General features: G+C 44.4%; 1 protein-coding gene across 1 annotated transcript in view; it reads left to right on the top strand.

The window, feature by feature from the left end:
* The window catches only part of LOC116513721 (guanine nucleotide exchange factor DBS-like), a 42,437-nt gene that overhangs the window by 1,707 nt on the left and 18,699 nt on the right, over window positions 1-22,031 (top strand). The window contains exons 3-9 of the mRNA XM_032224903.1: window positions 1,459-1,551; window positions 6,242-6,334; window positions 8,281-8,406; window positions 9,245-9,466; window positions 13,569-13,661; window positions 15,472-15,550; window positions 20,538-20,610. Coding sequence (XP_032080794.1) covers window positions 1,459-1,551; window positions 6,242-6,334; window positions 8,281-8,406; window positions 9,245-9,466; window positions 13,569-13,661; window positions 15,472-15,550; window positions 20,538-20,610 — 779 coding nt within the window. The remainder of the gene's footprint in view (window positions 1-1,458; window positions 1,552-6,241; window positions 6,335-8,280; window positions 8,407-9,244; window positions 9,467-13,568; window positions 13,662-15,471; window positions 15,551-20,537; window positions 20,611-22,031) is intronic.

Raw genomic sequence — 22,031 nt, 5'->3', positions numbered from 1 at the left:
CCCTACTTGTTCACAAATGTGAGCCCACTCATTCGCTTAGCTCACATGCGCCCCATCTGCACCGGCACTCAGTCTTCAACACATGTGCTTTGGCAAAAAAAAAGTGCCTAAATGGAATGGCATAGCGCTGGGGTAGGTGGGCGGAGCCACTAATGATTTTCCGCTACTGAAGATCAACTCGGCTCAGAGAGAAACTAGGTGCTTGTTTCTCTTTTGTGTTTTGGATTTGTTTCTGAAACATTTCCTGAAGGTCGCCTATGGTTTGAGAATAATAGGATAACAGAGCTGAAAGGGATCTTGGAGGTCTTCTAGTCCAGTGGTCACCAACCAGTGGTCCATGAGAAAAATAAGGTGGTCCTCAGAAAAAAATATTTGCATTGTTATATTTTCACTAAATACTATTTATCTTTTTTAAAAATCGTATTAGGGGTCTGCGGGATTTAAAGTTACGAATTTAGTGGTCCCTGAGGTCCGAAAGGTTGGTGACCCTTGTTCTAGTGCAACCCACTGCTCGGGCAGGAGACCCTCTAACATTTCAGACCAATGGTTGTCCAGTCTATTCTTAAAAATCTGCAGTAATGGAACAGTACGGTAGTTATCCAACATTTTCTTCAAAACTACCAGTGTTGGAGCCTTCACAACTTCTGGAGGAAAGTCGTTCCACTGATGAATTTGTTCTGACTGTCAGGAAATTTTTCCTTAGTTCTAGGTTTGTGCTCTTCTTGGTTAATTACAATTAAAATTGTTCTGCGCATGCGCAGAAGCGAAAAACAAGATAGCAATAGCAATAGCAGTTAGACTTATATACCGCTTCATAGAGCTTTCAGCCCTCTCTAAGCGGTTTACAGAGTCAGCATATTGCCCCCAACAATCCGGGTCCTCATTTTAACCACCTTGGAAGGATGGAAGGCTGAGTCAACCTTGAGCCGGTGAGATTTGAACCGCTGAACTGCAACTAGCAGTCAGCTGAAGTGGCTGCAGTACTGCACTCTAACCACTGTGCCACCTCGTCTCTTCTGCGCCGCCGATGGCGCCGACTGAGGAACAGGTTTGGGGGCGTGGCAGGCCTGGGTCGCTGCCGGTTCCAGCGATCCAGGCCGCCAAACCACTACCGGTTCAGCCTAACTGATCAGAACCGGTAGGAAACCACCACTGGTGGGGTGGGAAGAGAGGGGTGGGCGGGGCCAGCCAGGGGTGGGAGTTGTTGTTTCTCCAAACCGGCCATAGCATTAGCTACGGGTTCTCCCAAACCTAAGCGAACCCATAGCATCCCATCCCTGAGCATGACCCATAAGCCTAAAGCAAAGCTTGCTCTTAAAATACGAAATGTGCAGTAGACATGATGCAAAGTTACAAAAGAAGCGGTTTGCACATTCTGGTGCATTTATGTGAGGAGAAAGTTTCTCCTTTGGGCATGTTGACTGACATGATTCAACACCGACATCTTTTGTCTTGCAGAAAGAAGATCTCCAGATCTATGAAAAGTATTGCCAAAACAAGCCAAAGTCAGAGGCTCTTTGGAGGCAGTGTGGGGACAGCCTTTTTTTCCAGGTATGCTCAATATAAGAAGCCAACTGAGAGACCGTTTGTTCTCGTGTTTTAGAAGTCTGTTAGAAGATCCCACACCAGGCAAAGGGTTAGCCTAATCAGTTCTTCTTAATTCTGGATACTTTTAAGGCCAGTGGACTACAGCTCCCAGAATTCCCCAGCCAGCATGTAATAGAATGTCAGCATTCCATATAGCATCCCAAAGTAAATCAGAGTCCAAGGCAAAGTATTGCTCAAAGTTCCAATTTATGAAGAGAGCCACGTTGGCACATCTGGGAAAACCTAAATCTGAAAGCTTCCCAGTTTCCCCACCCAGTTGAAAGTTCAAGATCTTGCCCCGCATGCACAAGCCCATCACATGGTCCAATCTCCCATTGCCATGATGGCAGTTCCACCCATCCAGTTCTGGTCAGGTGCGGAGACAAAGATGACCTTGGCTTTCTAGAAAGAATTTTGTTATGGCTATACAATCCCCACTCCAATTTTCCCACAATAGGAAATGCATAGCAGAATAATAGAAAGTGTGGCAGGCCAAAGATCCAAAATAAAAGCTGGCTATCTATCTATCTATCTATCTATCTATCTATCTATCTATCTATCTATCTATCTATCATCTATCTGTCTGTCTGTCTGTCTGTCTGTCTGTCTGTCTGTCTGTCTGTCTGTACATATATTCCTCTTATAATTATTAGTCTGTACTATTTTATATACAATATATCCTACTCCCCACCCTTATTTATTTATGCAGTTTTGCTTGTTCTCTGATTGCTTAATCTTTCTTCCCTTAAAGATGCATATTCTTTGCATCTTTCCTCTAGCCATTTGTACCATAAATTCTATACTAAATAATAATCAAATTTTTCTTTATGTTTTTTTTCTTTATGTTTTTTTTAAGTCTGTCCATCTCAGCGCACTCTAATACTTTTTTTATCACATTTTCCTCTGTTGGTATATTTTTGTTCTTCAGTTTTGTGCATATAGGATTCTTGCTGCAGTTGTTACGTGTAATATTAAGCATAAAAGAGCCAAGGTGGCGCAGTGGTTAAATGCAGCACTGCAGGCTACTGCTAGATCAGCAGTTCAGCGGTTCAAATCTCACCGGCTCAGGGTTGACTCAGCCTTCCATCCTTCCGAGGTGGGTAAAATGAGGACCCAGATTGTTGGGGGCAATATGCTGACTCTCTGTAAACCGCTTAGAGAGGGCTGAAAGCCCTATGAAGCGGTATATAAGTCTACTGCTATTGCTATTGAATTTTTTTAATCATAGTTCCCTGTAATCATCCCTAACACCATGTCAGACAAATGGTTGTCCAATCTCTTCTTAAAAATTTCCAGTGTTGGAGAATTCACCACTTCTGGATGCAAGTTGTTCTGCTGATTAATTGTTCTAACTGTCAGGAAATCTCTCCTCAGTTCTAGTAGAGGTGGAGACGAAGCAACATACAAGGGGGAGGTTCAAAAATTATCCCCATGGTGCTCTGAAAACAATTTGCACCTGAACACCAGCAAGACAAAGGGGATGGTGCTAGACTTCCAGAAGAAGAGAGAGGAATTTCCCCCACTTTACATCCAGGGGGGCTGTGTGGAGAGAGTCCCCTCCTTCAAATTTCTGGGAGTTTATCTTAGCAAAGATTTCACCAGGCAAACCTTTTCGGCACCGAGTGCCCAAAACGGAATGTGCATGCATGTGCGCACCGGTGTGCTGAAAACCCAAAAACCAGCTGGCTGGTGCACGCAGGCCTGCTTTTTGGCTGTTTTTTTGCGCCATTTTCAGGCTGTTTTTCGACCCGAAAACAGCCTGAAAAATGGCCTGCAAACAGGCCCTGAAAACGGTTTTCAGGGCATTTTCCACTGCTCCCCTGCCCACGAAGACCAGCTGGCCAGCACGCATGTGCATGCCAGAAACCAGAAGATCAGCTGGTGATGGCACACTTGCCCACAGAGAGGGCTCTGCGTGCCACCTCTGGCACACGTGCCATAGGTTGGCCATCATGAGTATAGGGTTTCCTGCCTGAGCAGGAGATGGCTGGACTAGAAGACCTCCAAGGTCCCTTCCAACTCTGTCATTTTATTCTAGACACTTGGCTGAGTTGCTTCTGAATATTATCTTGTTTTCCAGGAGTCGAATAATGTTTAAGCTCCCCTTATTTATATTATGGTCACTCTCTGCATATTTCTAACAAGGTCACCTCCCTTCCTCTTTACAAGAAAATAATTCTGCCAGAGAGAAGTTCCCTGAGGATGGGCTCCAGCGCGAGTCCGAAAGCTTGGAAGAATAAACCTCTGGTCTTGATGACCCAGATCGAATCCTGAAACATTATCCTGGGACACAATATATTTCCCTCCATTCGTGAGAGATTGAATTGCTAGTGACACCCAAGAGCATCCAGTAGCTGCTTGAACTATCCGGTGGCAATCACACTATGCATGTCTGTAGCTGAAACAATGGAAGTTCTAGAAGAGGGGAACAAAGGCAGTTTGAGTGTCAGCGAAATGAATGGCCTTTGCAAGTTAGCATCCAAATCTCTTTGCAGGAAAGGAATGGCAATTGGACGTTTGCAACCTGCTGAAAGAGACAGATCACTCAGATGAACTGCTGTGTATTTTTCTTTCTTGTAGAAAGTCAGTGTTAACGTCTGGTGGCTGCCTGGGCAAATGCCTGCAGTTTTCTTGACAACCTTTTCAAAAATGGTTCACTCTTGCCTTCTTCTTAGGCCTGGCAGAGAGTGACTGGCCCAAAGTTACCCAGCTGATTCTGAATCTAAGTTAGGATTAGAACTAAGGTTTTCCTGGTTCTAGCCTGAGAACCGTTAACTGCTGCATCAAACTGATACATCAATTTATTTTTGTACCACTGTGTTATTTGTCTATAGGCCCAGGATACCTGCGAGACCACCTACTGCCACCAGTAGCCTCCCACCATCCAGTGTGATCCCACAGAGTTGGCCTCCTCAGGGTGCCATCGGCCAGACAGTGTCGGCTAGCGACCCCCAGGGGGAGAGCCTTCTCTTTGGGAGCACCTTCCCTCTGGAATGAGCTGCCCCCGGAGCTACGCATAATCTCCGACCTCCGGTCCTTCCGACGCGCCCTAAAAAGTTGCCTTTTCCAGCAAGCCGGCCTGGCCTGAATAGAATAAAATATAGGATTAATTTGGTTGTTAATTTTAATTTAATTTTTAAATTTTTATTGTAAATATCAATTGGGGGTTTTTTTTGGATACTTTATTTAATGTCCCTTTTAATTTTTGTAATATTTGTTTTCTTTTCGCTTCTCATCAAAGAATCATCCTCGGTTCTGACTGAATGCTGGGGAATGGAAGGATTTATATGTCAACCCTGAAGCTCAACTGACGGAGGCCATTTTGAGGCTTCAGGGTTGCCACACTGGAGCTGGGGGATAAGGAGGGGGGAATTTATATAGCTGAGTCCTTGGGAGAAGGGCGGCATATAAATCCAATAAACCTATAAACCTACGGAGATTCTCCGTCATCTAGGTCAGTGATGGTGAGCATGTGCCGGAAGTGGAAGGCAGAGCCATCTCTCTGGGCACGTGAACTGTCACCTGTTCTTCTGGGCTCCAGTGTGCTGGCCAGCTGGTCTTCACATGCGCATGCATGCCATAAACCAGAAGACCTGGTAGCCGATGCGCATGCCATAAACCGGAAGATCTTCCTGGCAGCGCAAGTGCAGGGAGGAAATGCTCTTCCGGTTTCCTGCAAGTGCGAATTCCCGTTTCGGCACTCAGTGCCAGAAAGGTTCGCCAACACTGATCTAGGCCATGGTTGTCCCAAAGGTGCTTTTTTTCCCCAAAAGGCAACTGGAGTTCGTTTTTTCTTAAAGACATTTCGCTTCTCATCCAAGAATCATCCTCGGTTCTGACTGAATGCTGGGGAATGGAAGGATTTATAATATCAACCCTGAAGCTGAACTGACGGAGGCCGTTTTGAGGCTTCAGGGTTGCCACACTGGAGCTGGGGGAGAGGGAAGGGGAGAATTTATATAGCTGGGGGTTTTGTAGCCAAAGCAAAATATTTTCTCCTGGGAACCAAGGACATTTCTACGTTTGGCCGGATGAAAAGGGGGGGGGGGTGAAGTTACCAGGGAACCGGATGGCACCCTGATTGGACCATGTGACTGATCGTTTGGGAAAAAAAGGGGGAAGCTTTTACTTTTAATTAGGTGAAAACCACAGGAACAATCAGAGTCAGTTTTAGACCAGATTGTGCCAATATGAGATGTCCAACAAAACTATTCTTTACTGTACCTGCCTCAGAGTTCTTTTTGCTCTATTGGCATATTACCTTGACATTATATCCTTTGCAGTCATCTGGTTGTTAGCTTTGGATCTCTAATTCCCCAGTATTCAATCGGAACTGAGGATGCTTTTTGGGTACAAAGCGTAATGATTTCAAGAAAAGAAAAGTCCAGTTGCTTTCTGAAAAAAAAACCACCTTTGGGACAGTGTGCTGTTTATTTCCTAATATCATCTAATCTCCCTAAGACATGGAAAAAATTTTTTGTAAGACACAACCATCTTTTTTATAATTGGCCACAGGCTAGCCAAGACATTGGGTTTATAACAGCAAAAAGATTTTTAGTTTTTAAAAAAGATATATTTTTAATTTTGTTCTTAGTATACCCTGTTAGACCAGAAGTGCCTCATTCCCTCTTTTTCTTACATGTTTTTTTTGCAGGAGTGTCAGAGGAAATTAGATCATAAACTCTCCCTTGATGCTTATCTTTTAAAACCGGTCCAGAGGATTACCAAATATCAGTTGCTTCTGAAGGTAAGAGGTTTATCTCCTAATAACATATAAAAAAGGATGTGTGTGTGTGTATATGTTCCAACTTAACACCTCAAGCAATTTCAACCAAACTTGGTACATAGATGACTTACTCTCTGGAAAAAAATATTGTGGGGGTAAGATAACCCTAAAACCCTTTAGGGGTTGTGTGTTCTGTTAAGATACAGCCTGTTGTGCCTTCAAATAGCTTCTACTGTACTGCTGTAAAATGGCTTCTACTGTACTGCTGTAAAATGGCTTCTACTGCGCAGTGCAGCATCAGAGTATTCCACAAGGGGGCTCCTTCTGGTAAGGGAGAAAACCCAACATTAGAAATTACGTTTAGTCCGGACATTTCCCCCCTGTAAATAAATACCCGGGGAACACCAGGTTATCAGCTAGTCTGCTAATAAAAGTACTGTATTTTTGCAGTACTGAATTGCACAAGATGGTGATTATTCAGTCCATTCTGAAAGTGTGTTGATGCTGAGCGTGCGGGGGGCAGGGGAACAAATGAATGAAACAGAAACAGAACAATGGCGTTGGAAGGGACCTTGGAGGTCTTCTAGTGCAATCCCCTACTCAAGCAGGAAAGCCTATACCAGGGGTGTCAAACTCGATTTCATTGAAGGCCACATCAGGATTGACATGGGGGGAGTGGGTGTGGCCAGGGTGGGCATGGGCATGGCCAGTTCGACGTCCTGCAGCCCTCTGCCAGCAAAAACGGAGTTCAGGAGGGCCTCCTGGACTCCATTTTCGCTGGCAGAGGCACCACGAGGCAGTCCATCACTGTTTCCAGGGTGACCCCCCAGGCCAGATCCAAGCACTCCATGGACCGTATCCAGTTTGACACCATTCAGAGAAATGGTGGTGTTAACCAGTGGTGGGTTTCAAACATTTTTAGAACCTCTTCTGTAGGTGTGGCCTACTTTGTGGGAGTGGCTTGCTGGCCATGTGACTGGGTGGGCATGGCCAACTTGTAAAATATGGTGAAACTCACTTAACAATGCTCTTGCTTAACAGCCAAAAGTTTGGATCAGGAACTCTGGCATTTGAAGCATGCAAGTCTTAAAGCTGTCAAGTTACAAGACTGTTGCACTCCTAACCCTTTAGGAAAAAAAAAACCCAGGGGTGTTCAAATTTGACAGCTTTAAGACTTGTGGACTTCAACTCCCAGAATTCCTCCTCTCGCTCTTCATCTTGATGATGTCCAGACGGGCGGGGGGAGGAAGCTGGAACCGGTTCTAAACGGCATTGTAGATTTGTGGAACCTCTTCTATAGAAGAGGTTAGAACTGGCAGGAACCCATCCCTGGTGTTAACGTATAGTTTGGGCAAAACCATCCCATGGCAAACAATGGGTTTAACAACTGATGCAAAACATGGTGTAAAATCAGGTCTGGTCACATGATTATCTGCTTTGCAACCTTCTCAACACTTCTCAACACACAGGCTCCATTGTGGTCGTAAGTTGAGGAGTCCTTGTATTTTAGAATGATATTCAATAAACTTGCATATAACATTCAGAGGTATTCAGCAGTTTTTGACCAGTTCTGGAAAACCTGTAGCAGAAATTTTGAGTAGTTCAGAGAACTGGTAAATACCACCTCTGGCTGGCTCCACTCTCATCTATTCTCTGCCTCTCAAGTCCCAGCTGATTGGGAGGAAATGGGGATTTTGCAGTATCCTTCCCTTGCCACACCTACCAAGCCACGCCCACCAATCCATGCCACACCCACCAAGCCACGCCCACAGAACCGGCAGTAAAAAAAATGAATCCCACCACTGATAACATTGTTTTCTTTCCTTTCATGGATTATGTACTTATCAGGAATGGATTGACCAAAAAAAAAATACCAATTTTTCTTCTATGTAAGAATGTCAACATTCTGGAGCATTTTAAGGCCTCGTGATGTGACGTTTGCTTTTTTAAATTCTCTTTACAACCAGGAAATGTTAAAATGCAGCAAGAATTCTGAAGGCACTGCTGAACTTGAAGAAGCTCTCGCAACCGTCCTTGATATTATCAAGTCGGCGAACGATTCCATGCACCAAATAGCCATTACAGGCTATGAGGTAGGCCTTGCCCAAATAATTAAAAACAAGCAGTGTTTCTCAAGCTTAGCAGCTTTAAGATGTGTGGACTCCGATTCCCAGAATTCCAAATGCTGGCTGAGGAATTCTGGGACTTAAAAGTCCACACATCTTAAAGGGCCCAAGCTTGAGAAACGTTGTGATAATGCATGTTGCTGAACTCTGATTTTCAAACAATAGGGTCTTGAAATCTTGTTATTTTCCTTAAAATAAGGATGTTTCAGGCCTCCATCATTTTTCCTTAACCAGATTCTCTCCAAGTATCTTGGAGCTCTGATTCTGAGAATTTCAGACAATATCTAGAAGATGCAACATGGGGAAAATGTGATTTATGAAGAAAAAAACAACGAGTAATGGTAAAATAATGTCACACCTGTCAGCACTTAAAATCTCTAAATAGAAATAACTCTTGGCTCCATTTGTTCAGAAAGATATAATTTTGTTAGAAGTCAAGTGTATTGTAGTAATGCATAGCCAGAACTAAGAATTGTGCACCAAAATCCCTAAGGCCAAGCCCCCCCCCCTCCACCTTACTTGCCTCCCATTGCTGACCCCCACCCCATGATCAATGAGGTTTAAGCAAGATGTTTTTAGTTCAAGCATAGATTGGTATGCAACTGCCTTCTTCTTCTCCCAGCCAGATAACCTTGAGGCAGCTTCTCAGGGAGATGCAGAAGTTACTTTCATTTTCCCTCAAGCATCCACGCTTCCCATCTGTGCTTCCCAGAGTTTATGGCAGACTGTCACCGCATGATAAAGGCAAGAATTAAAACCTGCTTTATTCTTGGATTTCTCCTGTCCTGGTTCTCTTTTCCTCTAGGGTGATGTGGCCGAGTTGGGTAAATTGCTCCTTCAAGGCTCTTTCAATATCTGGACCGATCACAAGAAAGGACACAACAAAGTCAAAGATTTGGCCAGGTTCAAGCCAATGCAGAGGCACCTCTTCTTATATGCAAAAAGCCTCCTTTTTTGCAAGAAACGGGAAGAAAACACGGACGGTCACGAGAAGTCTCCTTCCTACAGCTTTAAAAATTCCTTGAAGGTAAATCATTTCTTATGGTGGAAGGGAGAGAAGTTTAAAGTCAAAGGATGAACCAACATCAACACCTGTGTGAGCAGAGATGAACACCAAAATTAACACTAGACAGCATTAATTAATAAGTAATCAGTGCCCAAATCAAGAAAGTTCCAATATAGATAAACAAGCTAACCACAAACAACAGCCTAATTAAGGGACCACCAAAATTGACAGGGCAAACCACTAGTATATAAAATTAAAAGCAAAACCCATTCCCACTCCCTTGTAGCACTGATGATGCTACCTAGTTTGGTAGTGAAATGTCTACCAAGGACCCCACAGAAACCCTTTAAATCAACAAATATATCAAAATAACAAAACTCTGCATTGAAACAAACATAACACTGTCTCTTTTCTTGTAAAAAGATGCAGGTGGAATAGCTTTCATGTTTTATGGAAGGGAGCCTTGGAGCTTCCATTGGCTTTCTTAATATTTGTTTTATCTATTTATATAAAAACAGATGTGTTTGTGTGTCGGGGGGGGGGGTGCATGTTCTGGAATGCCTCAAACAATTTCAACCAAACTTGATACACAGATGACTTACTCTCTGGAGAAATATACTGTGGGGGTAAGAAAACCCTAAAACCCCTTGGGATGTGTGTTTTGTTAAGATACAGCCTGTTGTGTCTTAAAATGGCTTTTACTGTACTGCCGTAAAATGGCTTCTACTGTACAGCACTGTGGAGTTGCCATGCCAATGGCTTCACAGTACTCCACAAGGGGGCTTCCTCTGGTAAGGGGGAAAATCCAACATCAAATTGTGTTTGGTCTGGACGTTTCCCCCCTATAAATAAATACCTGGGCAACACCGGGTTATCGGCTAGTCTACTAATAAAGTACTATTTGCTAGTGCAAATAGACTACTAGAGGAAGGTTGCCTATGGAGGATTTGTATCTTGAAAAGATGGAATATGCCCATCAAATTAACGGCATTAAAAATAAAAGTTAAACATCACCCTCTTGCCTCAGGCAATTAAAAGAAACAATTTTCAAATTAAATTCTATGATCCCTCATAACCCCAAACTCCCTGGGCTAAATTTAAAAAAGTCCGTCCGAGGCTTTCCATCTCCTTGGTTAATTCTGATGACTCCATCTGAAAACGGGAAAGTAAATTCTAGTGTTAGGTTTCCCACTTAACCCAAAGGTGCTTTTTCAAGAGGCAACCGAACTTTCTGATTTTTCTTTGAAGACGTTTCACTTCTCATCCAAGAAGCTTCTTCAGCTCAGAGCTGAAAGTACAGTTGCCTCTTGAAAAAGCCCCTTTGGGACAACCATGAACTGAGAATCTCCATAGACATTTCCTGCTTAAGAAATCTTGTTTTCTTAGGCACAGTGGTTAGAAAGGAGTATTGCAGGCTAATTATGCTGACTGCCAGGAGTTCGATTCCTTTGGTCTCGATCAGCAGAAGGTTGACTCAGCCTTTCATCCTTACGACGTCGGTGAAGGAGGACCCAGATGGTTGGTGGCAAGATGTTGACTCCGTAGGCCACTTAGAGAGGGCTGTAAAGCACAGTGAAACAGTATATAAGTCCAAGTGTTATTGCTATTGCTGTTTAGTTTCCCCGTATCCATTGGTGAGCGTTCTATATACAATAAGATTATTTACACTCATCACTTGAGCTATCAAGGAAAACAAACTTGATAATGTTTTTTTCTTGGCAAACTCGATGAATCAATTGGCAGATAAAGATGCAACCTCATTCTGTTTCTTTCCAAGGACAAAACCACTCAGCAGTTTATTGACTTATTCTAGAATTTCAAGAGTGTTCATTTGTCAACGGAAGTCAAGGATAGATCTTTTCAAGCCAGGTTCAAAGGAATCATGGCAAAAATTCAACTTTTGCCCTTGTGGAACAGTTTCTGTTTCAAGAGGAAAAAGCTTTATATAAAGAGCTAAGTGGCTAAAATGCTGACCTTGTCGATCAGAAAGGTTAGCAGTTCGGTGGTTCGAAACCCTAGTGCAGGTCTCTTGCATGTGCAGGGGGTTGGACTAGATGACCTCCAAGGTCCCCTCCAACTCTATTACTGTTTTCTTGTCCCAGCTTCTGCCAACCTAGCAGTTCAAAAGCATGTAAAAATGCAAGTAGAAAAATAGGAACCACCTTTGGTGGGAAGGTAACAGCGTTCTGTGTGCCTTCGGCATTTAGTCATGCCAGCCACATGACCACGGAGACGTCTTCGGACAGCGCTGGCTCTTCGGCTTTGAAACGGATATGAGCACTGCTCCCTAGAATTGGGAACGACGTACATACGTGCAAGGGGAACCTTTACCTTTTTAAACATAAAAATGAGTTTTTTCCAAACACTATAAAAGACAAGCTCATTTATAAATAGAAAAAAAAATGCACTGATACAGGACGCAGATTGTATGGCTTGATGATAACCTTGAAACAAAATTGCAGATGGATTCAAAACTTAAAGCACTAAAAGACAAATAGGAATGGAGCATGAATATCTTAGTAATGCAAGCTGAAAATAATAGAATAGCATTCATTGCAGACAAAGACCAACATGCTTATACAGCATTGTTTGGCTATATTATATGTGAAAAAGATCTTGGAATAAAGATCTGAATATGAGTCAGAAATGTGATGCCATTTCAAATCCAAAAAAAGCAAATTTAACTTTGGGCTTCATCAACACAACATAATTTCCAAATGTTGGGAAGTCATGATTCTATTTAACTGATCAGATTTCACCCCTTCAGAATTATGTCCATTGCTAGCAGCACACTTTAAGATGGATTCAGACAAACAGGAAGAGCTTCAGAGAATGGCAGCGAAGGTGACCAGGGAACTAAAAAGTAAGATCTATGGTATAAAGAAACATTGAAGGAATTAGGAAGGACAAGAGAAGATGGAATTGGGTGTAATAATACTCTGGCCAAGAGCAGACAGCTGTCAGATTACACTTCAAATAGAATTTGGAATAAACACATTACTCTTCACTTTTCATCTTTTTTAAGGGATTATCCTTGACAGTCTACCAGGCTCCCATCATATTCTAGTTTTAACCTAATTGCTAAGACGCTGAGCTTGTCAATCAGAAAGATTGGCAGTTCAGCGGTTCGAATCCCTACGTAACGGAGTGAGCTCCTGTTAACTTGTCCCGGCTTCTGCCAACCTAGCAGTTCGAAAGCACGTTAAAAAAAATCAAATAGAAAAATAGGAACCACTTTTGGTAGGAAGATAACAGTGTTCAGCATTTAGTCATTCCAGCCACATGACCATGGAGACGTCTTCGGACAGCGCTGGCTCTTCGGCTTTGAAACGGAGATGAGCGCTGCCCCCTAGAGTTGGGAACGACTAACACATACGTGCGAGGGGAACCTTTACCTTTAACATGAGCAAGATTGAACCTCTGCTTGGCAGGTACTTGGAAATGTACCATCTTTGTGACTTCTGTATTGCTTCTGTATTATCTGTGCCGTAAGGAGGGAGTGTAGTTAACAAGCAACCTTCCTCGTGCCTTCCCCTTGCTATATTTATATTCCCCAGCCCCCAGGACTTAATGCTAACGCAAACTTTAACTCTAGACAAAGTTAAAATATCACCCTGCCTTATGTCTTTGGAGATTCTTAGTCATCCAGATCATGATTGTCCCGAAGGTGCTTTTTCAGAGCTGAAGAAGCTTCTTAGATAAGAAGCAAAACAACTTCAAAGAAAAATCAGAAAATATTTAAAGGTAACCCAAGGTGATGAACATACATAATATTCTTCTTCCTCCTATTTTCTCCAAATCAACAACCCTGTGAGGAGGATTGGGTTAAAAGAGAAAGACTGGCCCAAAGTCACCAAGATGGCTTTCATGCCTAAGGCGGGACTAGAACTCACAGTCTCCTGGTGGTTGGTCCAGAGTCTCTGTGAGCCTCCGGGTGATTCGCCCTAAGTCACCCAACTGGCTTTCATGCCTAAAGTGGGACTAGAACTCCCAATCTCCTGGTTTCTGGGGCTTAAACCCTATAGGAAACTGGCTCATGTCCTTTTAAGGTGTACTAAAAAGAACAAAATGTATTGCAATGACCAGTGATCATGTTCTGTTTTCAAACTTCTCTTTCGAACAGATGAGCACTGTTGGCATTACTGAAAATGTCAAAGGGGATTGTAAGAAATTTGAGATCTGGTACAATGGCAGAGAAGAGGTCTATATTATTCAGGTATTACAGTTTCTCTTCCCTTCTTTTTCAGTTGGTTTTCTCCCCCCCCCCCCCGCTAATACATTATTCATATTCTTGATTATTCAGAATTACAGGGCAAAATAAGCCTTGGTCCATAGCAAGCCTAAAAAAGGAACAAGATTTTGCTTCCCTCTTTTCTAAGATTAATATTTGATTCCTAGCCAGTAAGTCTGGTTCACAGTTCATTCCAACTATTAATTCATTGATCAGATCAGAGGTGATATTCAGCTGGTTCTGATCAGTTCTGGAGAACTGGTAGCGGAAATTTTGAGTAGTCCAGAGAACCGGTAAATATCACCTCTGATTGGCCCCGCCCCCTCTCTATTCTCTGCCTCCCGAGTCCCAGCTGATTGGGAGGAAATAGAGATTTTTGCAGTATCATTCCCCTGCCACGCCCACCAAGCCACACCCACAGAACAGGTAGTAAAAATGTTTGAAACCCACCACTGGAACAGCTTTTGACAAGTTACTCTGCAGTAAGCATCCCTTCAAGCAGAAGTTGGAAAGAGTGTTTAGATTTCCAGAACTAAGGAGAAATTTCCTGGCAGTCAAAGCAATTAACCAGTGGAACAGAAGTTGCCTTCTGAAATAGTGGATGCTCCATCACTTGAGGTTTTTAAGAAGATCCTTGACAGTCACCTGTCTGAAATGCTATAGGGTCTCCTGCTTGAGCTGGGGGCTGGACTAGAAGACCTCCAAGATCCTTTCCAACTCTGCTGTTCTGTAGACTAAGATACTTAGACCTCCAAGGGATTAAAAATAGCCAAATAAATAGGAAGGGGAAGGTATATTAGATGCAAAACAGTTTAGCTGAACCCTTGCCTGAATTTCTTGCAATTGCTAAGTATGAGGGTGGAGGTTTGTTCTCCCAGCTTATGAGTTGGTTTCTGAATATTTACCAGACAAGGTAACACCTTCAGTGGAGTTTAGGGGATGTCATTGTTGGTGTGCTTCTGCTTATAAGAACTTTGTGTGTGGTCAGTAGGTGACGGGAGGGTCATATCAGACAGGGGTGGGCTACCGGGAGTTTGCAGGGGTTCGGGAGAACCTATAGCTAAGATTCTGTGCAGTTCAGAGAACCCCCAAATCCCACTCCTGGCTGGCCTTACCCACCCCTCACCTCCCAGGAGTCCCCATGCAACCCATTTCGGATGCAGGTAAGTGCAGGGCGCTTGAAAAAGGGAGGGTGAAAAATGGGCCTACCGGAAATTCAGAAAGGCCGGAAACGGACCTGTTTCTGGTCTCCAGAGCCTGGGGAAGGCGTTTTTGCCCTCCCAGAGGCTTGAGAAAAGCCTTCGAAGCCCGGGGAGGACAAAAATGCCCCCACCTGCTGTGGTGCAGGAGGCTGACTAGGCCACACCCATCATGGCCACGCCCACCCAGCAACCAGGCAGAGACCCCTTGCTAAAATATTTGAAGCCCACTCATGACATCAGGTAAGAGTCTAGTGTGGGTGCCAGGTATGGATCACGTTAGGTGAGGGTCTTGTGATGGGGAGGTCATGTCAGGTGAAGATCATTGGGTGATGAAGTGCTGTGTGTCTGTGTGTGTGTTTTGTGGGTCAGTTGAGTCCTTATAAGCAAAAGAACACCCACTCTGACATTCCCTAAATTCCGCTGAAGATGTTACCTGGCCTGATAATGAAACTTTGTGGAAACCAACCCACAAACTCAAGCGAACAAACCTCCACCCTCATCCTACACCCGAGCTACCGATATTGGCCACTATCGCATTGCTAAGTATTCTGTTGCGACTGTAATTGTAACTGCAGTTGTATCCTGTTTTTCAGGCGGCATCTATGGAACTGAAGAACACGTGGGTGTCAGAGATCAGGAAAGTTCTAACAGGGCAACTGGAAGCTTGCAGAGGTAGGATGCCATATAAAGAGGGCGGTAGCTGGGAGACACATCAACACTGCACATTCTTTCCCTTTCTGAAAGCTATAAAGGGGGCCGTAGCTGGGAGACACATCAACACTGCGCATTCTTTCCCTTTCTGAAAGCTTGTAGAAACATATTCCAAGCACACTTCACTGGAGTGCATCGAGATAGGTATTTAGGTATTTATTGTACATTTATAGGCCGCCCTTTTCCCTGAGGGGACTCAGGGCGGCTTACAATAAAAGGGGAAAGGGAGTGTAGGACAAATACAAAAAGAAGTGTAAACGAGAATAAATTAAACAGTAAAACACAACATTCACTCGACATTCGGGAGGGGTGAAAGTAAAAACTTATCCCCAGGCCTGACGGGCTAGCCAGATCTTGAGGGCTGTGCGGAAGGCCTGGACGGTGGTGAGGGTGCGAATCTCCACGGGGAGATTATTCCATAGCGTCGGAGCCACAACAGAGAAGGCTCTCCTCTGAGTAGTCGCAAGTCGGCACTGACTGGCGGATGGAATACGGAGGAGGCCAGCTCTATGCGATCTGATGGGACGCAGGGAGGTAATTGGCAGAAGGCGGTCTCTCAAATAGCCAGACCCACTACCATGGAGCGCTTTATGGGTGGTGAGTAGGACCTTGAAGTGCACCCGGAGATCGACAGGTAGCCAGCGCAGCTCACGGAGGATCGGTGTTATGTGGGCGAACCGTGGTGCGCCCACGATCACTCGCGCCTATAGAGAAATCAGTTGCACTCTTAATCATCCCTTTGAACCCTCAGAAAAAGCACAGAGGGGAACAGCCCCTCTCTCCTTATATAAGCGAGATGCAGAAGGCAAGTGACCACTGGTTTTGTAGCCTCACAACACTGGTGTGCCATAGCAGTGCTACAACCAGCCTTCAGGAAGTAAGTAGGCAGCTTCATAGGTAGAATAGAAGAGAAGAGAATTCCTTTATTGGCCAAGTGTGATTGGACACACAAGGCATTTGTCTTTGGTGCATAGGCTCTCAGTGTGCATAAAAAGACAAGATACATTTGTCAAGAATCATAAGGTACAACACTTAATGCTAGTCATAGGCTACAAATAAGCAATCATGAAACAATCAATATCAGTATAAATCGTAAGGATACAAGCAACAAACTGTGAAGCTGATCTTTCCAGATAGTCCAGTGTAAAGGAAACATAGCAGTCTAATCATGAGATGACAAGAATGTGAGGGGCTACCTTCAATATATCTTGAGTTGAGGCTCCCTATCATGGCTTCTGACCATAACTTCTACCAATCCATAAATAAGTACATCAGAGGTGGGTTCCTACCAGTTCGCACCTGTTCGGTAGAACCGGTTCGTCAAATCTACCGAACCGGTTAGAAGAGGTTCCACCAGTGGACCCGGAAAGCAGGCCACACCTACAGAAGAGGTTCCAAAAATTTTTGAAACCCACCAGTGGCAAAAACACACACACACACACACACAGAGACTCACACAGAGAGAGAAAGAGAAAGAAAGAAAACAAGAAAAAAGAAAGAAAAAAGAGAGATGAAAGAAAAAAAGGGAAAAGGGACAGAGACAAAAGGAAGGAAAGAGAGAGAGAAAAAGAAAACACATGGCCAGCAAGCCACTCCCATCAGGTCACATGGCCGGCAAGCCACTCCCACAAAGGAGGCCACACCCACAGAGTAGGTTCGAAAAATTTTTGAAACCCACCACTGAAGTACATGGATACTAATACAAGTAAAGTATAGAAAATCAATATATATATTTCAACCAAACTTGGTACACAGATGATTTATTCTCTGGAAACAAATACTGTGTAGGTAAGACTCCCCTAACACCCCTTGGGGTGTGTGTTCTGTTACGATACAGCCTGTTGTGCCTTCAAATGGCTTCTACTGTACTGCCGTAAAATGGCTTCCACTGTACAGTGCAGTGGAGTTGCCATGGTAATGGCTTCACAGTACTCCACAAGGGGGCTCCTTCTGGTAAGGGGGAAAAATCCAAAATTAGAAATTACATTTGGTCCGGACATTTCCTCCCCTATAAATAAATACCTGGGCAATGCCGGGTTATCAGCTAGTTAGAGCATAAAAGACAAAAGAGATTCAAAAAGAAAAGTGAGAAAAATATAGTAGTATCACTTCCGCCCTTCTTTCCATCAAAGGCTTGCCATCTTAAATTTCCCCTTCCTCTTTAGTCATTTTTAATGCCCAGATCCATAAATCCTCCGTTCGGTCTTTTCTTCTTTCAGCAAAAAGTCATGAACTTCCACCAACTGTGATTACTGCTATGCTTGTGTGTGCAAACATCTGTGCAAATTTATTTATTTGTTTAGTTTGTCAAACATGTCCGAGATAACAGGTTTAAGTATAAACATGGACGTGAACATGAACACAGGAAACGGGTACAAATAAATGGTGACAGTAGGACAGGGACGGTAGGCACGCTGGTGCGTTTATTCATGCCCCCTTTACCGACCTCTTAGGAGTGGGGTGAGGTCCAAGCTAGACAGTTTAAGGTTGAAGCTGTGGGGATTTGAGGATGTAACAATGGAGTCAAGTAGAGCATTCCAGGCGTTGACCATTGTGTTGCTGAAGTTGTATTTTCTGCAATTGAGTTTAGAGCAGTTTACCTTGAGTTTGTATCTATTGTTTGCCCGTGTATTATTGCGGTTGAAGCTGAAGTAGTCGTTGACAGGTAGGATGTTGTAGCAGACAATTTTGTGTACTACACTTAGGTCAGACCTTAGTCGGCGTAGTTCTAGGTTGTGCAAGCCCAAAATTTCAAGCATGGTGGCATTGATGCGTGGGCATCGCATCTAGCAGCTTTTCTTCGCTTCCTCCACCTTGGATGACCTTCTCAATAAAACTTCATGATGCTGCCGCGTTGACTTTTCCCTCCCCCCCCATAAATATTTCTATTGTGTGGAGTCCAAGACACCATAAAAACTTGATCTCTCCCCAGTGTTTGCTCCTCTCTTTGCTTTCGAGGCCAGGCAACCCTTGGGACCCATGTTTAGCCAAGCTACAGCTGCTCAGATTGTTCTGCATCGCTCTGACTGTTGTCTTAATCCTGTACCAGCTGTGGCAAAGTGGCAGGAGGGTCCTCTGTGCCTTTCCCTCCTACATTTGTCCCCTAGGAATGAATGCTAAGGCAACCTTCGTGCTAATGGGAGTGGTGTTTGCTCTGTTTATATACTAGTGCAGGGGTCAGCAGCCTGCGGCTCTGGAGCCGCATGTGTTCATCCCTCTGCTGTGGCTCCCTGTCGCTCAAAATATGCATTACAACCGCCAATGGGTGATACCCGCCCGGCATGCGATTTATTGAGCTTTTCGACCTCCGGTAGGCCAACCATAAATAAATCCAAGAAAAGTTTCAGAAGAAAACAGAACTTTTAATTCAACTATGTATGTGAGTTCTGTGGCTGCTCAGGAAATAGTCAGGCATGGGAAGGGTTTTGTGGCTCCTGGTGTTTTCTTTTCTGTGGGAAACGGGTCCAAATGGCTCTTTGAGTGTTTAGGGTTGCCGACCCCTGTATTTGTGGGCTTGCACAACATTCCTCACCAGCAATCAACACCCAGCTCAGCAGAGATTAACCGTGGCACGACAAAACCGTGAAGCCCTTATCCGCGGAGACATAAGCGCGTCGCTAAAGCCGTGACGTCATCACCGCGCATCATCACCGCTGCGACAACAGCGCGGCAACAGAAGGGCGCTTTAAAACGGCGCCGCGGCAGAAAGCCGATTTCAATTAAGGTAAGGGTTAGGATTAGGTTTAGGGGTTAGGTTTAGGGTTAGGTTTAGGGTTAGGTTTAGGGTTAGGTTTAGGGTTAGGTTTAGGGTACTGAGTGCTTGGGAATGCGCGGATTTGCCCTCCGCGATTATGTCATCGCGGTAGGGTCGCGTTTTTCCTTAGCGCTTCGAACGGCGCGAATTAGTCTTCGCGCTTATGTCTCCGCGGATAAGGGCTTCGCGGATTTGTGGTGGAACTGAGATTAACACCAAGATTAACACTAGACCAACAATCAACACTAGACCAAAGTAAACAGTATCCCAATCAAGGAACTACCAACAGACAAACAGCCTAATCAAGGAACTGCCAAGTCAATTCCCACCTACATTAACAGGGCAAGTTGCTGTATAAAAAAATAGAGGAATTGCCACTCCCTTGTAACCCTGGTAATGCTATTTTTCATGTCCCTGTTACGTTGCCCACTTAAGTGGTACCCATTTATCTACTCGCAGTTGCCTCCTTTCAAACTGCTGGGTCAGCAGGAGTTGGAGCGGGTGATAGCAACTCACCATATTTTTCAGAGTATAAGACGCACCAAGATTTTAAAGAGGCAAATTTTTTAAAAAAGGTTGTGCACTCTGCAGACCTCCCAAAAACGGTTAAAAAAAAGGGCACACATTGCCTTTAGGAGGCTTATAGAGTGTTCCTGGGGATTGGGAGGGCAAAAACGAGCAAAAATCGGCCTGTTTTTCACTTATTTTTGTCCTCCCCAGCCCCCAGGAGCACTCTGGAAGCCTCCTAAAGGCTATGCATGGCCATTTTTGCAAAGGGGGTGGGGTTTCAGGAGGCCAAAAATGCTGTATTCAACGTATAAAGCAAACCCAGATTTTCACCCTCCTTTTGGCCGTTTTTCACCCTCCGGAGGATTCAGGGAAGCCTCCTGAAGCATCTGAAGGGCTTCCGGGGGTGGGAGGTGGAGGCTGTTTTCACCCTCCGCAAGCTCCTATAAAGCCTTTGAAGCCTGGGGAGGGCGAAAAAAGCATGGAAAAATGGGGGGAGCACCTCTCATTCATGCATGCGCACTGGGGGTATCGTATGTTGCATTATGGGTATGGCACGCGAGCCAAAAAAAGGTTCGCCAACGCTGGTCTAGGCTATTGGAAAAAGACCTTATCCTCAAGCTTATTTGTTCCAGTAGGTGAAGAAATGAAATATTCATTTTGGTTTTCCTTCTTTTCCTTCAACAGAAGCAAGCCAGCTTCACCAAAGAATCACAGAGAGCGTTTATCACGCACCAATGAATTCAGGAAACTCTTCCAGGTACGAAACACCCAAACTGTGTGGCCTAGAACAACCCTGGCAACGTTAAGACTTGTGGACTTCAACTCCCAGAATTCCCCAGCCAGCAAGGCCTAGGACAGGGGTCAGCAACCTCAAACACTCAAAGAACCATAAAGGTCTTAACTGGAATCCCCCCCATTCAAATTCTGGAGCTGACCAGAAGTCCAGTTCCCCCACCATAGAATCTCCTCCTAGTGCGGCATCCTTTTTCCTCTACCTGTCTTGACCAAAAGCCCTATCAATTGTGGAGCCAGCCGGCGACAGGAAGCTGCAGCAGGGGGATAAAAGAGCCGCTGGTTGCTGACCTCTGGCCTAGAGCGATGGTTCTCAACCTTTTCTTCCCCACAAACCCCCCTTTAAATACTTTATGTGACCACGGATCATGGCCACGGACCAGTGGTGGGTTTCAAAAATTGTTCGAACCTACTCTGTGGGTGTGGTCTCCTTTGTAGGAGTGGCTTGCCACCCATGTGACCAGATGGGAGTGGCTTGCCGCCCATGTGACCAGATATGAAGATGCCGACACTTGTCAGAACCACCTTAAATTACCTCACACACAGCACTGGCATGCATAAGAATATGATGTAAAGTTGTTTTTTAAAAGGCATCTTTGGTTTGCGTTAAAACAACTTCAACACACGCAATCTTCTGATTGCACCACAAACGCAGTAGTCATCCTTACCTTTCACAGAGGCACTGAGTTTTATAAATAGGAGCATGATAGTGTAGAATAATCATATCCAAGGACCAGTGGTGGGTTTCAAAAATTTTTGGGACCTCTTCTGTAGGTGTGGCCTGCTTTCCGGGTCCACTGGTGGAACCTCTTCTAACCAGTTCGGTAGATTTGACGAACCGGTTCTACCGAATAGGTGCGAACTGGTAGGAACCCAACTCTGCCACAGACCCCCACCACTTAAGATTTAAATCATGACATTTCTTCAAGTATTTGTGAACCTTGTTGTGATGACATCGCAGCCCCCAGGGGTCCACGGACCACAGGTTGAGAACCACTGGCCTACAATCTTTCTATGACTTCTCAACAATTCTGGTGGCTTCAGCGCTGGGAAACCAGAATGTGGCTCCTAGTTTTTCACAGGTGCCAGCAGGGAAACTCACAAGGTGGTAGATGCCATCTTGACCATTTTTGACCCCGCCTCTCAACTTATGTGGTCATAAATCAAGGATTTCCTGTGTAGAGGCCCTAGTCTAAAGCTACTCTCAGGAACCCCTTTGGGTTTCTCCTATAGAATAAAGCAGTAGAACATCTTTTTGCATGAGATATGGTCAGACTGTCATGTAATTTAATCCAAAATAAACATAAAGGTTTTGGAGAAAAGATGAGGCCAGCGAAGTTATAGAACTGTGATGGTGAACTTACAGCACGTATGCCACAGATGGCA

Source organism: Thamnophis elegans, chromosome 10, assembly GCF_009769535.1.
Source record: "Thamnophis elegans isolate rThaEle1 chromosome 10, rThaEle1.pri, whole genome shotgun sequence".
Taxonomy (NCBI): Eukaryota; Metazoa; Chordata; class Lepidosauria; order Squamata; family Colubridae; genus Thamnophis; species Thamnophis elegans.
The sequence above is the reverse complement of the archived record's forward strand: the minus strand, read 5'-3'. Positions and strand labels throughout refer to the sequence as shown.